Source organism: Podarcis filfolensis (assembly GCF_964270895.1).
Source record: "Podarcis filfolensis genome assembly, chromosome: 12".
Taxonomy (NCBI): domain Eukaryota; kingdom Metazoa; phylum Chordata; class Lepidosauria; order Squamata; family Lacertidae; genus Podarcis; species Podarcis filfolensis.
Window position 1 is genome coordinate 16589759 of NC_139614.1, and position 16325 is coordinate 16606083.

At 39.9% G+C, this 16325-nt stretch overlaps 2 protein-coding genes across 3 annotated transcripts in view; one reads left to right on the forward strand and one right to left on the reverse strand.

Annotated features, from left to right (window-relative positions):
• ZCWPW2 (zinc finger CW-type and PWWP domain containing 2) overlaps positions 1-16311 on the reverse strand; it is a 34163-nt gene extending 17852 nt beyond the window's left edge. The window contains exons 1-4 of one of the 2 annotated variants that reach the window (XM_083578223.1): positions 16078-16266; positions 14884-15020; positions 12521-12861; positions 11159-11318 (exon numbers count right to left, since the gene is read on the reverse strand). In XM_083578223.1, coding sequence (XP_083434349.1) covers positions 11159-11318; positions 12521-12807 — 447 coding nt within the window. In that variant the 5' untranslated portion in view covers positions 12808-12861; positions 14884-15020; positions 16078-16266. Of the gene's footprint in view, positions 1-11158; positions 11319-12520; positions 12862-14883; positions 15021-16077 lie in introns of both variants that reach the window. The other variant, XM_083578222.1, reaches the window with a different exon arrangement.
• EOMES (eomesodermin) overlaps positions 1-16325 on the forward strand; it is a 307841-nt gene that overhangs the window by 56125 nt on the left and 235391 nt on the right. The gene's annotated exons all lie outside the window — the stretch shown is intronic.

A 16325-nucleotide genomic window follows, 5' to 3' on the forward strand; every position in this document is an offset into this window, starting at 1 on the left:
AGTCAAAATACAAATGGAAACGTGTTTTGAAAAGTCAAAATACTTTTGAAGCATGTCATTTTTCAACACTTAGGCTGTGTACACACTCCCATTTACTCTGCACCCAAGGCACTCCGTGTCAGGAGTGTGTGCAGGAGCCAGGCCCTGTGACCAGTAGGGCTTCGCAGGACCCGGGGCTTTCCTAAGTTTGTTCTCAAGAGGCAAGGCGCGGCCACACAGGTGAGGCCGATTGGTAACTCACAGCACCTGGTGGCAAGAGCTGGGAAGGGATAGAAGGTCAGCATTTCCCTTTGGCTCTTTGCCACAGCAACGCGCTTCCTGCCTTGTTGCATTTGGTTTCTTGACTCCTTGCTTCGTGACCCTCGGACCCTTGGCTTCTTGACTCCTTGCTTCCTGATCCTCGGATCCTTGACTTCTTGACTCCTGGCTTCTGGACTCTCGTTCCTGCTCCCATCCCGCCGTCTTGCCCCTGGTCCCGACGTCCTCTACCAGTTACTTCAACCGCCCGTAAACCGGACCATGACACTCCCGACTGATAGTTTGGGAATTGGTTTGCCCACAACATTAGACACGATCTGGTGGTGTCGTTTTTTAATGAATTACTGTTCTGATGTGTTTTTCTCCAGCCCAGCTTCGATCCAAATTGAGAAAAATAACAACCTGGTTGCATTTTACACCAGTAATGTGTTGTCATGAATGAGCCACCTCCCAGGGAAGGGTTGCTGCCAGCGGAAGACAGCAGCAAGGAACAGAGAGGGTTAACTGCCATGCAGGATGAGCATCAGCTTGTGCCAACTCCACCGCCCCTTGGAATGCCGGCCGACCGATAAGGGAATGGCGGGGAGCCAGCTAGTATGCAGTCAAAGCTCTCCGGAAGGAAGAATTAAGAGACGGCCTCTCGGAGAATGGGGAAGAGTAGGGTGCTGACACACTCAGTCTGAGGTCTCCACGAATGGGAGGGCTCCAAGATAGGAAGTAAAAAAGATGTGTGAAGCGAAAGTTCAGTTGCTTCTAGTCTCACCGGAAGCAGGCTTCAGAAGGGTCATCATGACTGATGATGGTGGGAGCTGTGTTAGGGCCATCCGGAGTTGTCTGTTTGGTTTGACAATAAATCATCCTTTTTAATTACGCTCGCTGTGTTATCAAGCCAGGGACTGGACTCCTGATATGTGCACACAACCTTTGTTAGCAATTCTGCCTTGGGAATCACATTCACAGATGATGTTGTGAACCCAGAAGTTTTGTTAAGATCTCATGCACAAATAGGATCAATGACATGATTTTATTATTATTTTACTCTGGGTTGGTAAAGGCTTCAAAAGGAATAGATGTGGGAATGTTATTAATCATGCCCTGATTTGGCCTTTAGCCTTGACTACTGCATTAAAAAATAATCAAAGGGCCAGTAATACCACCGATCACAACAAAGGGGACAACATATGTACCCAGCACACAAACACTTTATTAAATTGTTTTTGCTTTCCTAAACTTCTGAAATAAATGTCCCTGCAACAAACAAATAAAAAGGGGAATAACGTTAGTCCAAGCCAACCTCAGCCAAAATGACAACACATTGGAAAGAAACCAGTTTTTCCATACTGTAGAATCACTTAAGATTACAAATTGGTCCTATGCATGTTTACTTGGAAGTAAGGTCCAATGGATTGAATTAGACTTTATTTACATATAAATTCATTTAGAATTGTAGCTTTAGAAGACATTTCCAAGCTTGGTGTCATCTAACAAGGTTGAGCAGCTGTTCAGCTTCCCATTCACCTCTCTGCGTTTGGGAAAATTAGCGTGACCCACAACAATTACGCAGGCTTTCCCAGTATTGCTTTTTTATTTTTGTACCCACTTCAGTTTCTGGTGCAATCCGTTGTCTTCAAATTATATACAAGTCTTACTAAAATGAATGGTGTTGCTTCAGAGTAATACTTGATGAATAATGCTCTTACCCCAAGCCAAGGCTTTCTATTAACATCCTTTTAACTCCTATTATTATTATTATTATTATTATTATTATTATTATTATTATTATTAAACTCTGAGTCAAATACAGTTTAGTATTTTTTAAACAGACCCAGAGAAATCAATGGGATGGAATCTAAACTTAAGTCAACTTTAGCACAGACCCACTAAAATCAATGGGATTAAGTTGGAATACATGACTAATTTAAGCATGCCTATCTCTGAATCCAACCCTACGTATTCTGTATAGCTGTCCAAACCATGAAGCTGTTCAAATAGGCGAAGCTAACTTTTTAAGTATATGCACTATACAAAAGTAACGACTTGCTCTTTGCAAGGAATGCTCTGCATCCTCGTTGCGTGTGTGCATGGTCCTCCCTGAACCTGCAACTTTATATTATATAGGAGCATACACAGAATAGAAAAGGGTAATTATTTTAATAAACTGAATGAACTACACTGTTTGTTTGCAAGCTTTCGATTTATTTATTTTTAAAAAAACCCCAAGCACAAATGTTAAGAGCAAAAATTAAAATAAATTGTGTTGTTAGATCTCCATAGTTGGTTCAGTTAACAATCTTCCTGAAAAAATCACCTTTTTTCAGAACAGCTAACACAAAATCCTAATTATTTTAATTCCCTTAATTGCTCCAAATAACTATGCCTAATGAAAGACCCGTTTGCCCTTTGCCCTTGTAATTAAAAAAAAACAAACAAAACTAGAATTATGATAGCAAAGGTAGTCATCCTTTTGTGTGTCTATCAAGGCAGATACATGCTAATTACAAGAGAAGACGTCATTCACAACCTCTTCAGTTTAATAATAGTAATGTATGCACAACAATAATGTGCACACATAATGCAGTAATGCACACTTTTTAAAGAAATGACATTGTGATGAAATGTGTATTACTTGATTTAAGGTATTTTCTTGACAATACAAGCATACAAATAAGGAATTTCCAAGAAAGTTACTTACAGTACAAAGGATTCAAGCTAGTGCGTTTTCAATGTACGTGTGCGCCACCTTGTGGTGAAATACATATTTTAAAAGATCATCTTAAAATTTGATTGCAAGGAATCTGAGGCACGAAAGAACCTAACTTAAGGGTAGGAAACTTGTGCCTCCTCCCCAAGTTCTAACAAAAGGCCTGTCCCCCCCCCCAACAAAAATGCTGGCTACACCCATGGCGAGGAGGATGCTGAACTTTCTCCCTCAAATTGTTCTTTCCTCAGATGGTTTCTCTTCCATATTTTCTCCCCTAAGAGGAGTTACATCTGATCTCAGATATCCATTGGGACAAAAACAGCTAAAGATAGTCTTCCTATCCAAATGTGTTAGTAGAAGCTGCACTGCCTTTCAGAACACTGTGTTCACCTCTGGTAACTCAATTTCTTAAAGGGTAACTGAAGAAGGTACAGAAAGTAGCAACTAAAATGATTAGGGAAATAAAGCAGTGGTTTTACGATGACAGAAAGCATGACTAAGGGGAGACATGATATAGATTCATAAAATGTTGAAATAGGTGGAGAAATTATTCTCTTTCTAAATTTTAGTTTCCCAGCCCATCCAATAAAATTGCTCACTCGTTTCAATTAAAATAAGCAAAAGGAATCAACTTGTGCAAACCATAGCTAAGAAACAGTGATGGCTGCTAAATTAGATGGAAACTTAGTACAGAAAGTCATTGATCTGAAAGTCGATTAGCTGTGATAGTAAATAATAATAATAATAATAATAATAATAATAATAATAATAATAGAGCCTCCATATTCAGGCATCATACTTTTAATAACCAGATACTGGGGAAAATTACTGGAGATAGCCATCTCCATGGTTACTCAGCTTGCAAGCTTCCAAACATCTGACTTACTCACTGTTTTAAACAGCATGTGCAACTAGATAGGCATTTGATCTAATCTAATAAAGCAATTCCTAGGGCTTAAAAAACCTCACTATAGCTCTTTCAAGATACCTCATTTGTGTATTCCAGCTTAACCATTTCAAACTCTAATCCATTATCCAATTAAGATGACATACAGATCTAAGCTGATTATGCAGTATATGTTTAAATCCTAGTTCTTAGGTTTTAACTGAACTGTATTTCAGGCTGTAAATGATTTTGGAATCAGAATGAAACTTCCTTTTAAAAATAAAAAGCTTTTCAAATATTCCACTTAGTAGAATTATCCTATTTTGTATTGATTATTCTATTCACATTGGGGTATTTTTCCTCTACAAAACTTATTTCTCACTCTGTGTGTGTGTGTGTGGGGGGGGTTATAACATATCAAAAAGATGAAACAAATATCTAGAAGTAGATATCTTAAAAAATGTATTTTCAGCTTAAACAGGGTACTGCTATTTTTACAGGCAGATACAATCTGCTTACGTGACTAAACACTTCCAGAAATTGACTTAACTATTCAAGAAGTGCTTTCAAAGATTGCATTTTAAGGGAAATCCATGTTAAATGAGCTAGTGGTGCAAGGGAGCGTCAATTATGAGGCATCACTTATTATTTAACTGAAGTAAATTTGAGTTACAGGGACGTGGGTGGCGCTGTGGTCTAAACTGTACAGCCTAGGGCTTGCCGATTAGAAGGTTGGTGGTTCAAATCCCCGCGATGGGGTGAGCTCCCGTTGTTCGGTCTCAGCTCCTGCCAACCTAGCAGTTCAAAAGCATGTCAAAGTGCAAGTAGATAAATAGGTACCACTCCGGCAGGAAGGTAAACGGCGTTTCCATGCACTGCTCTGGTTTCGCCAGAAGCAGCTAAGTCATACTGGCCACACGACCAAGAAAAACTGTCTGCAGACAAACGTCGGCTCCCTCAGCCAGTAAAGCGAGATGAGCGCCGCAACCCCAGAGTTTTTCGCAACTGGACTTAATTGTCAGGGGTCCTTTACCTTTTTTTAATTTGAGGTACCAATGCCACTGAAGTTTGCTAGGCTCAGCCTGGGAATTAACTTTGGGGGCTTGGCAATGCTTACTTCAAACAGGAGATGAGCATCAGAAGCCCACCACAATTTTTTTCACAGCTTGAATTACGATCTTTGGTTAATCCTGCTCTGAAGGGATACGCCCATGGAAGCTACTGCTGGAGTGCAACGGTCCCTAGCTGTAGTTGCTATCAGTACTAGTTTATTTGGTGTGCAGTCTCAGAAACGTACTCCCTGCATATACCAGTGGCCTCCCTCCCTTCTACCTTGGCTGCTTTCTGAGACTGCAACCAGAAAAGTGCTGCTGGCAGGAAGGGTTTATTATCTGAGCCTCATATTTGCTTGGAAACAGATTTAAGTACTTTTTAATCAGTGGAAAATTCACCAAACAGCTATACATCTATAGCACATGGATTCCAAACCAGAATTGATACATAGATCCCAACCCAGAAATTTCAAAGGCAACGTTATTTAAACTTGCTTTTACAAAGTGCAAATTATCTGGATTTATAAACAGGACAGAAATTCACCAAAAGTAATTGACTTGGCAGCCGTCACTGAGAATCTTTTGGGCAGGTTCCATCAGGAGAAAAGAGCAACTGATTTTTGAAAAGCAATTTCTAGATCATAATATTAAATATTCAAACTTTTATTTGAAACTTTGGAATAACTCAGGAACTTATAATTAAAATGCTTCAAACTAAAGCACAGATAAACTCTAAAATGCTATATGGGCCCCCGAATGGCAGCATCTCCCAGATGGATATTTTACATGCACATTCAAGTGTTATGATCTCACACCAGTGAATAGGGTAAGTGCAGTACAACTGACTTACCAGCACTGACAAAAATAAAAAGATACCTGCATTTTCCTGGAGCTGTGCCAACAAAAGCAGCAAACCCAAAAGCAGGAGCTATGGCACTGAAAACAAGTATTCAGATGTTATCAGAACCAGAAGCTGGAGTGGACTTAAAACATGGTACGTCAAGCCTTTAGTTAATATTTTTACTAGATCTAGTTAAGACAATTTTACTAAACTAAGCTTTCCTTAATGGATTGCATAGGATAACAATTTCTAAATATCTCTGAAAATTATTAATTGGTAATGTTTCTAGGTTTCACATTTTATCTCTGCCACCTTTATTTTTAAGACTAATCTACTTTATGCATATGCGATTATTATGGCCAGTAATTAAAAGATATGAATGTTTACTTGTTGTTTTCACTATAGTGTGCTTTATTATTATTTTGTGGTGTTTTCATATCTGTGAAGATAGTAAATCACTTGGGGATAAAGGAAAATATCAGGAACAGGCTAATTTCAGAAACCGACAAAGGAATTCACAATGTCAAGAAGCCTTTGGTTCAAGTGCAATTTGTGGTAATTATATCTGAGTTAATCTTAATAGCAGGCTTGTCTGCTTATAAAGTAGAGCCACTTCTTGATCAACAGAGCACCATCCTGTGTTTAGAAGCTGTTTGAATCATCTATGAACCCTACAACTAGGCTCTGTAACCACCCTCATTTTTGCCATCAAAATGTAGCACTATTGCTTGGATACATTTGAGGAGCCATACAGATGCTCCAATAACTGTATGGCCTAAAACAGGCTTCCTCAACCTCGGCCCTCCAGATGTTTTTGGCCTACAACTCCCATGACCCCTAGCTAGCAGGACCAGTGGTCAGGGATGATGGGAATTGTAGTCTCAAAACATCTGGAGGGCCGAGGTTGAGGAAGCCTGGCCTAAAAAGTATAAAATAATAAGTTGTTACCTGTGCTTTTAATTCTGGAGCAATGTATTTCAGAATTCTGCAGCAAAAGTATAATTGTTTATGATTACCCATTCAGTCAGAGTATTCCTTCAACGGTAGAAGCTTCCTCCCACCCCATACCTAGCTTGCAGTTACAAGTCATCTGTTTATTACATGTTGAGACAGAGAATCACAACCATTTCCCTATAATACATAATCAAAAAGCTCTCCCAAAGAAGAATGTCCTGAAAATAGGATTCAGAGAGAGGTACACAGCAGAGGTCAAATGTTGTGCCTATATATATATATATATATATATATATATATATATATATATTACTGTATGGCTGGGGAAGCCCAGCCAGACTGGGTGGGGTATAAATAATAAATTATTATTATTATTATTATTATCATTATTATTATTATTATTATTATTAATTAAGTAGTGGGTTGACAAAGCAGACGACACAGAGATTTCTCCAAGTGGTTCTTTATAATAAGCTGGGACTGAACTGAACTGAACAGCTCAGCTGGCCTGCTTTTATAGGCAGCTGGCTGTCAACACTGTAACAACATCCCAGGATTTCCCACCTAAATTAACTGACGTGGACCAGAGTGAAAACTATATACACAATACCCCTGGTGGCCAGGGTGAGCACTTCAATACATAACAGTATTCATATATGGCTTTTGGAGTAGCTGCCTAAAGAAAGCCAGGAAACTTTTAAAAGCAGTGATAGCAAGCATTTTAGAATTGGGGCGTTTCAAGCAACAAAGCTTTTCAAACACCTGCAGCGCTATGGCAGTACAACTTGCATCTGCAGAAATTCCCTCTTCTACATAATTCTTAACGTGAACCTACATTTCCAGAGGTTGGGAATCCCTGTCCTAAAGGATGGCTTATGAATACACAAATTTGTGAAACCAATAGATCATTAGCCTGGTGCATGTTCCAAGAAAGGTTGAACAAAGACTGTAAGCTGGTGCAGCTGAAGCTAAGCCACATTTACCGGTACTTCCTGCAAATAGAGCTATAAGATTATGGCCTTGAGTGGAGACAGTATGACAACAGCCAAATAAAGACTGACTGTGTATATCTACTTTCAGGCTTTTCCGTCTCTCAGATAATGACATGGAAAAGGCCTGAGAACAGTCATCAGTCATTTCTTTAGTCAACAGTGACTGTCCTTGAATTTGGTAAGGGAAGAAGAAAGGAGTAGATTTGCAATGTCACATAAAAAGAAAACAGGCCAAGTAGAGAATGAAAGGAAGAATAAAGAAAAAAATATGATGGAGTTTCAAAGATCAATCAGAGGACAGAAGAGCATTTATTGATAGGCAGGCATTTGAAGTGGAAATGGCAGAAATAAGAGGAGATTTAAGGGCGTTTTATCAAACTACTAAATGATTGGCAGGAGATTTAGCTACAGAAGAGTTCATACAATAAATAGGAAGAAACTTTACCCGCACTAAAAGGAGCAAGAGAAAAGATTTGAGCAGCATTTTTATGTTGTACCAAAACTAACACTTAACTTTGATAACATAAAAAAGCGAATGAATCTTGACACTTGCTGTTTGAAAACCATTGCTGACAGCTGAATATTAAGGAGGTAAAAGAACATCACACCATAACCGCTCAACACAAGTGAGTGGTGAAATCAACTTAAAACCAGTACACTTTTTTCATCAGATTGAATGGGAAAGTGGTTACATCAAAACTTCCCAACCGTGATGCAACTAACCACATAAATTGACTTGGGACTACAAAAATATATTGAAGTATATTCTTCAAAACCCTCTCCAGCCACAGATGTGGACTTACAGCAGGTGATGTGGAAACATAGCCAACTGTTCTAGCATGTACAACAATGTGCAAATGAGGAAACAAAATGTATACACAGCCTCTGATCCTGAAGCTAACATATAGCCCTTGTGACTAGTAAAAACAAAATCTGTAAATGCTAGCATGTGTATGGAAAATCCATCTGTTGGTAGACAGCTAACTTGCTCAAAACTGTTAGTAAAGGTATGTTGACAGTTTAATTCGTGCTTTATTTTATAGACATTTAGACTGCTTTTTAGGCGAGACTGTTTCTCAAAATGGTTTACAACCATATACAAATACAGTACATGTCCATAAAACCCATCAGCAACATTCTTTTAAACAGTTTACTGTATCCAATTCCATCCCCAAAGCATTTAGACCAGCATACCGAAACAAAAAGTCACACACCTCACTCTGAAGAACCGCATCCAATATCTTAGGTTACGTTATATTCCACAGTCAAACCCAATATGAGTAAATAATAATATGTTATTAGACTCTTGTATTTTGCAGGGAGGGATTGAATTGTGGATTTTTGCTGTGTTGACATTGTGAATAATTAAACACTGTGGCCAACTATGTATTATGAAGCAGTTATATAACTCTTAATTTTTTTGTATTTTGTGGACATTATTCTATGTCTCTAAATCATGCTAACATGATACTATGCAGTAAACCACCCTGTGGCCTTTTGGCAAAGGGTGGTATATAAATTTCTTACATAAAATGAAATAAACCTGAGTCTTTAAGCTAATTTAAAGTCAACAACAGATGAGGATTGCCTAATCTCTGTTGGAATAAAGTTATATAATTGGAACATCTATCTGCTGTTGGCCTAGATGAGCAAAGCATGTTCTGAATTCCAAAAGTTAAATCTTGTGCATTAAATGTAGTGAATGAACTGTAATTCTCCAGTTTTAGAATTTATCTAGACAAACTGCAAGCTAAGGCTGGTTGCTCTCCTCCACTTCAACTTCATTCTCCTTGCCACGGTATGAGCTAGAAATAAAGGTTTGTCTGGGGTTACAAGAGTACCACGTTACTGTGACTCTCTGTCTGTTACTATTTCATTATTACTATTATTTTTTAAATCCAGTTTAGGACCAGATTTAAGGCTCTCTCATGTTGGCTCCACAAAGCCAGGCAACTGGAAGCTAAAGCTGATATACCACATAATGGATGCACACCATAATGATGTAATGCAACATCACAAATTGTGCTTACTTACAACTTACCCTCCATGCTCCCATACTTTTCCTTGGTCTTTTAGGCCAAATCCAGATGGTGAGGATGAAGTTCTAGGGTCAGCAAAAATGCCCCACGTCTTAGCCCTGTGTTGCCTTATGAAGCATCAGAGCCTTACTGCAATGCTAGAGCAATCTTGTTACAGGGAATCATCTCAGGTTTCCGAATACGTCTCAGATTTCTAAAGGTTGACAAACACTTGCCAAACCATTGCACCCCATCATATTTCAAAACTAAATAAATAGGCATTGCACCCAGCACCCAGTATGTAGCTTCTGTATACAGTGGTACCTCGGGTTAAGTACTTAATTTGTTCCGGAGGTCCGTTCTTAACCTGAAACTGTTCTTAACCTGAAGCACCACTTTAGCTAATGGGGCCTCCTGCTGCTGCTGCGCCATTGGAGCAAGATTTCTGTTCTCATCCTGAAGCAAAGTTCTTAACCCGAGGTACTATTTCTGGGTTAGCGGAGTCTGTAACCTGAAGCGTATGTAACCTGAAGCGTATGTACCGCTGTATACTGTTATAATCCTGGCAAAAATTCTACTTCAAAAATCAATCTGTGCATATCCTATCTTCCTTTTTTTGCCCACAGTTGCTGCCACAGCCCTCAATGATGGGGCATGAAAATCTTAATAACCTTTTTAACGCTGCTCAGAACCTCATCAAACCAGGGAAAGACTGCCTTCCTCAGCACTCCTGAATGAAGTGCATCTGTAGTTTTCGTGAAAGTTGCTGCACCTGTGGCAATTTTCTTTAGATCAATTTAGAATTTGGTACATTTACAGACCCCATCAGGTCCGACAGGCTTCACATTATTAGCTCAATATATGCCATTTACATAGATTTTTTAAGGCTTATAATAGCAGAACCTTTTCCATGCAGAAGTGTATGGAATTTTCAAAATAAATCTACAGCCACCAACCAGAACTGTGATTCTTGCAAGTTTGAATCTGTGTATTATTTAACAAATGGGTGAAGTCATTTCTGACAGTACCAACCATCCTTTGGAGAAATGGAGAAACCAAATTCATTTCTTCAGCTACTCCAAAGAGATGATCGGTGGAATTTTGGCCTAATAATTTGTCAGCTGTCGGGGTACAAATGCCTAGAATAAAGCAAGCAATAAATAAATAAAAACCAGTTCTTTCAAAAATTACCTTGCTGACCATTCATGTGGTAGGTGTAAGCTGCCTTACATTGGAATCTATAAGTCAGAGGTAATGCTTCTGGGTGTTCTGTATAACCCTAAAGAATTTGTTGACAAATCTAAATTTTCAATCCCAACATTCTGCTTCTACGAGGTGTTTTATTTTTTTGTTTTTGTTTTTTAGTTATGAGGGAAGTTCATATCTAGCAGATATGTATTATGTGGTTTTAAAGTTATGATCAATAAGAAAAAAATACAGTTTTAAAAGCTCCTACCTTAAATGAGCTAGGATAAACGCTAATATATTTTATAGCAGCCCAGCTCCTAGAATGGGGTTTTCCCAGGAATTCTACATGATGGCTTTCAACATCTCCATCCGAGTCGTATGTTACATACTGTCCATTAGTAGGATCAGGACAAAGAATGGCAGGCCATCTTAAAATAAAATGTTTTCAAAAAATCAGTTCAGGGAAAGAAAAAGCATATAATACACATGCTCCCAATTTTTTTAGTCAGAAACATCAATAACTGGCAACTTTACACACACACACACCAATCAGCACAGGGATCTTTAATAACTTGTCTTTCAAAATAAAGGCACATTGCAGAGCAAGCCTATATACTTGATGGGGATGGGGATCTGCAGTACAACTTTCACAAATCCACAGCCTGCTAGTTTGGCATGGCCAGGCAGGAGCTGTGTGTACATGGATGTTCTCATCCTGTTGTAAAAAAATAAAATGAAATCCTAAAATAACCATGCCAGCTCCTCAACTGTCATAGTTAAAGGCTCACTTTGGGGGCATGTTGAGAGAATGAGGATACTTTAGTCGTCTAGGTCCAAGCCCATGCTGATAAGCTGTTGGAATACCTCATTTTGGAGCCCACCACTGGTGGGAACAATGCTAGTGGTACATTTACACCCATGGAACTTTCCACAGGAACATTGGGGAGGAACCTCCAGGGCTGACCTGCTGGCACAATGCCCTTTCTGCTGGTGGAGCAGCATTTCTGTCACATCCTATGTGTTATGTACTGAAGTTCTCACCCTGGGCCAGCAGGGGGATACTGTAGATAGTTATGCAAATAAGGGATCGAAAGTGACGTTCAGTGATTGGATAGTTTTAGAAAATTGTTACAGTTACATTGTACTGGAGCTCTATATAAGCAGGCTGACTGAACCCTTCAGTTCAGTTCTGTTCTGGCCTGTGAATAAACAAGAGCTGTTTAAAGAATCGCTGTGTCGTCTGATATGTTCACCCACAACTTAACACCATGACTCTTTAGCCAGTCTTGTGGGGAGCTTAGGATTGCTACCCTACTTGCTTTCCTTGTTCTTGTCACAAGTTTGGAGGTAACATTTGCTTGTGCTTATCACGAACAATCTTTTTTAAAAACAAACAAACATGTTTCCCCCTGTCTCCTATTTTTTTCTGAAACATACTGTTTTGGTATACTTTTTAACTAGGCCTCCTGAGGCAATATCAGAACAGAATAACTGGAGTAGAATGGAAAATTGTTTTATCCCCCATTCTTCAAGGCTAGAATTGTTTTTATGTCTTCTCAGACTACTGCATTCAAAATATATAGCGGATCTGTGTTACCTGCAATTAAATGTTAACTTTTTAAAACCTTACCTTGGCCACCGGTACATTTTCACCAAAACTAAGCTTCCTAGAGGAAGCTTTGAATACACATATTTTAATCCATGTTTTTGAAACTGAGACTCCCCTGGAAAATGTTCTTCCGAAACAGAACAGTTGTTAAACCAAGGATCAGGATTCATATAACAATACCATGGTTCATTAGCAGCAATATGCGTTGCATCATCATGTGATAAGAGTCTCCATTTTAAACAGCTGCTGTTCTCACACTGCACCCATACTTTATCTAAATAAAAATTATGCTCTGTTATAGAATCCATATAATATAGGATCTTCACTCTTACAGGTCACAGCTTGATGAATACTTGTGTCCTCTGTAATATAAAGAAAAGAACAGGATCAAATTAACACAAATCCAAAACCCCCAAAACAAATAGCTACTATTAAACTCCATTAATCGTAAAGCCCTAGCTAAGCTCTCAAAAGCAAGTGATAGTTGACTGCAGCTTGATGGAAACTGCAGAAAATTAGCACGTATTGACCTATTTCCAGGGTAAACTAGAACATCTACTAGTCAAAACATTTATGAAGAAAAATTATGCAAAAGGGGTAAGGAAGGGGTAAACTTTAAGAGAACAAAGTAGATACCAAAATTAAATGCCAACAACCCTTCATCACTATACCATTCCTAGAAATGAAGACTGTGAATAATAAATGACTGCACCGACACATTCCTTCCCTTAGCACAAGGATGAAAAGCCTGCAACCCTCCACAGGCTGTTGGTTGTTATAACAACCAGTTACTTACCGTTTCTGTGAAAAGTCATTTTGCATATAAGCTCTAACTCAGTTGTCTAGTATTTGCATTATATTGCCATTTAACCCCAACCTTTATGTTTCCCCTTCCTTTACGATCATGTTTTATATGCATATGGTAAATTGGGAGCATGTTCCATGCATTTGATGAAGTGGGCTCTACAGCTTATGCCATAATAAAATTGTTTGCCTTTAAGGTGTCACTAGACTCCAGGCCAACCTTCTCCAACCTATGGCAGATGTTTTGGACTACAACTCCCATCATCCCTGACCATTGGCCATACTGGTTGGGGCTCATGGGAGTTGAACTCCAGATATTGAACTCAAATATCTGGAGAGCCACCGTGGGTCCTCACTCTCGCCCTAGCAAACAGTGATCAGCAGTGATTGATCTTCATCACATACTGATGGCTGTGTGGCTAGAAACCATTGCTCACTAAAAACCATGGCTATTGTAGGCCGAAAGGATTGTAGAAACAGGGCCATAATATGAGGTTCTACCCAGATAAAGTGGAATCCTTGGTTAGGAGAAAGCTAGAGACTAGAGATAGTAGTAAAGCAGATGAAGTCCCAGCTGAGACAAAATGAGTACAAATGGCTTGTCATGAAGCAGATGAAGACCCACACAGCTCAGTGAAGAGACTGGGAGACTCAAAAACTGGTGGGCAAGAGGTGTATCGCTTTCATATTTTGTCTACCATTTCAATACCACAAAAGATGGGCATGAACATTCTATGCAAAAAAAAACAAACACTCTTAGGACTGTATTTAGGTTGTCATGCTGCAAGCTGCAAATTCAAGCCGTACTTTTCAACTCACTGGTCATATTAAAATACCACACTAAGCCTTGGTTTAGCACAGGGGTAGGAACCTTTTGGGCCTGGTGGACCAGATTGTCATCTGTCTCCACCCCTGCGGGTCAACTTCGACATGTGGGCAGTCAACCCACCTGTCAGTCATCTGATTTCATAATGACATCTGGCAACTGGCAGGTAAGTTGTCCCAACCAACCGGTTGCCAGGTGCTTGGGAACTGCAGCACAAGGAGCCTTGCCAGCCTTATGCTCAGAAAACATGTCAAGCTTAGGGCTTAGAAAATGGTTTTCCGCAGCGACCACCTGCCTGATTGACTTCCTTGTGTGGAACTTGGTTGCAGAGATGATCCAGCCAAGATCTCTTGCTGCACTATGACAAGTATAGCATAACATGAATAAGCTGCAAGACTTGGGCTCCCCTTGCTCCCCACATGACCAAGCCGACATGTATGGAAGTTTTTATGATGCCTGGGACTGATTCCAAAAGACATGGAAGGCATCAGCTTGTCGAAGACTGGTTGAAAACAAGCCAGGTGATTCCAGGTGTTTCTAGATGGGTTTTTATTCTGGGAACTCGGGTGATTTAGGGTGCTTCCAGATGGGCATTTACTGGTGCTGCTCATGCATGTAAGGTTTTTTTTACAACTTCCATGTACTGTATCCTCAGCATCAAAATAAAAGCCAGTATTATTATTTTTTAATAGTATGCCAATGGCCTACTTGTGGCATCTGAATGATTCATTTGCGGTAACTTGGGTCAGATTACCTGAGAGAACACCTTCTTTTATATAGACATGCCACCGTTCACCAATATCTTCAGCCGACACTTTTCTGATTGTGCCCCAAACTGTGGAAACCAGGAGAGCCTTTTCTGTGGTGGCAGCTACCTTGTGAAATACTCTCCTAGCCGGGGTAAAGTTTGAAGAAGAGGAGTTTGGATTTGATATCCCGCTTTATCACTACCCTGAGGAGTCTCAAAGCGGCTAACAATCTCCCTTTCCCTTCCTCCCCCACAACACACTGTGAGGTGAGTGAGGCTGAGAGACTTCAGAGAAGTGTGACTAGCCCAAGGTCACCCAGCAGCTGCATGTGGAGGAGCAGGGAATTGAACCTGGTTCACCAGATTACGAGTCCACTGCTCTTAACCACTATACCACACTGGCTCCAACAACTACATAGAGTTTCCAGCCCATGCTTAAAACACACTAGTTTGCCCCCCCTTTTTTTTTTACCAGAACAATCAGAAGACCAAAATATTAATAAGGAATGGGGGGAAATTTATAATTTACCTTAAAAACCATTGTAAACAGCTAAAATTGTTAGTAGGATTGGAATAACACTTGTAGTTTGATGGTGAATTTTGGACATAACGGAGAGGTAAAAGATTTGGATTGTATTATAAAAGATGCAGGAGGAAATGATTTACAATAGGACCCACAAAGGGAAGTCCAGGAGACACTTTGGAATCTTGTTTTTATGTTTTATGGATATGTGATAGTAAATCTTTAATTTGAAAAACCAAATAAATAAATATATATAAAACACTAGTTTGCCCAAGCATTTTCCCGGGCATTGACCCGTGGCTGCTATGGGTGTTGGTGTTCATTACATTTATACGCTGCCTTTTCTCCCAAGGGCTCAAGGTTCTCCTCCTCCTCCTCCTCTCCATTTCAATCCTCACAACAGCCCTGGGAGGTAGGCTAGGCTGAGAAATGGTGACTGGCCCAAGGTCACCTAGCCAGCTTTATGGCTGAGGGGAGACTCGCACCATGGTCTCCCAAGCGCTTTGCCTGTTGTTGTTATTATTATTATTACTATTATTATTATAAATGTTGTCTTGCTGCAAATATTTTACGGCTTATGGAATCCTCTCGAGTATAAAGCATTATAAAGAAGTGTTTTAAAAATAAAAAAACAAGCACCCAAGCCCTTTGTCTGGGAGCATCCTGGCACTACAGACCTATGCATGCCTACTCGCGAGTAAGCCCCACTCATTCCAGTGAGACGCACTCCAGGGTCAGGGTGGACGCGGCCGTGGCATTAAGAAACGAGAAACAGCCTCCCCTCACGACACAACCTCCTCAGAGACTAAGCCCTGTCAGAAACTCGGCACTACAAATCCCGCCATGCTCCGCGCGCCCCGCGCTGCACGCTGGGAACAGCGCCCTTCGCCGTCCGTTTAACCCTTGCGCAAAAGTTAAAGGGGGG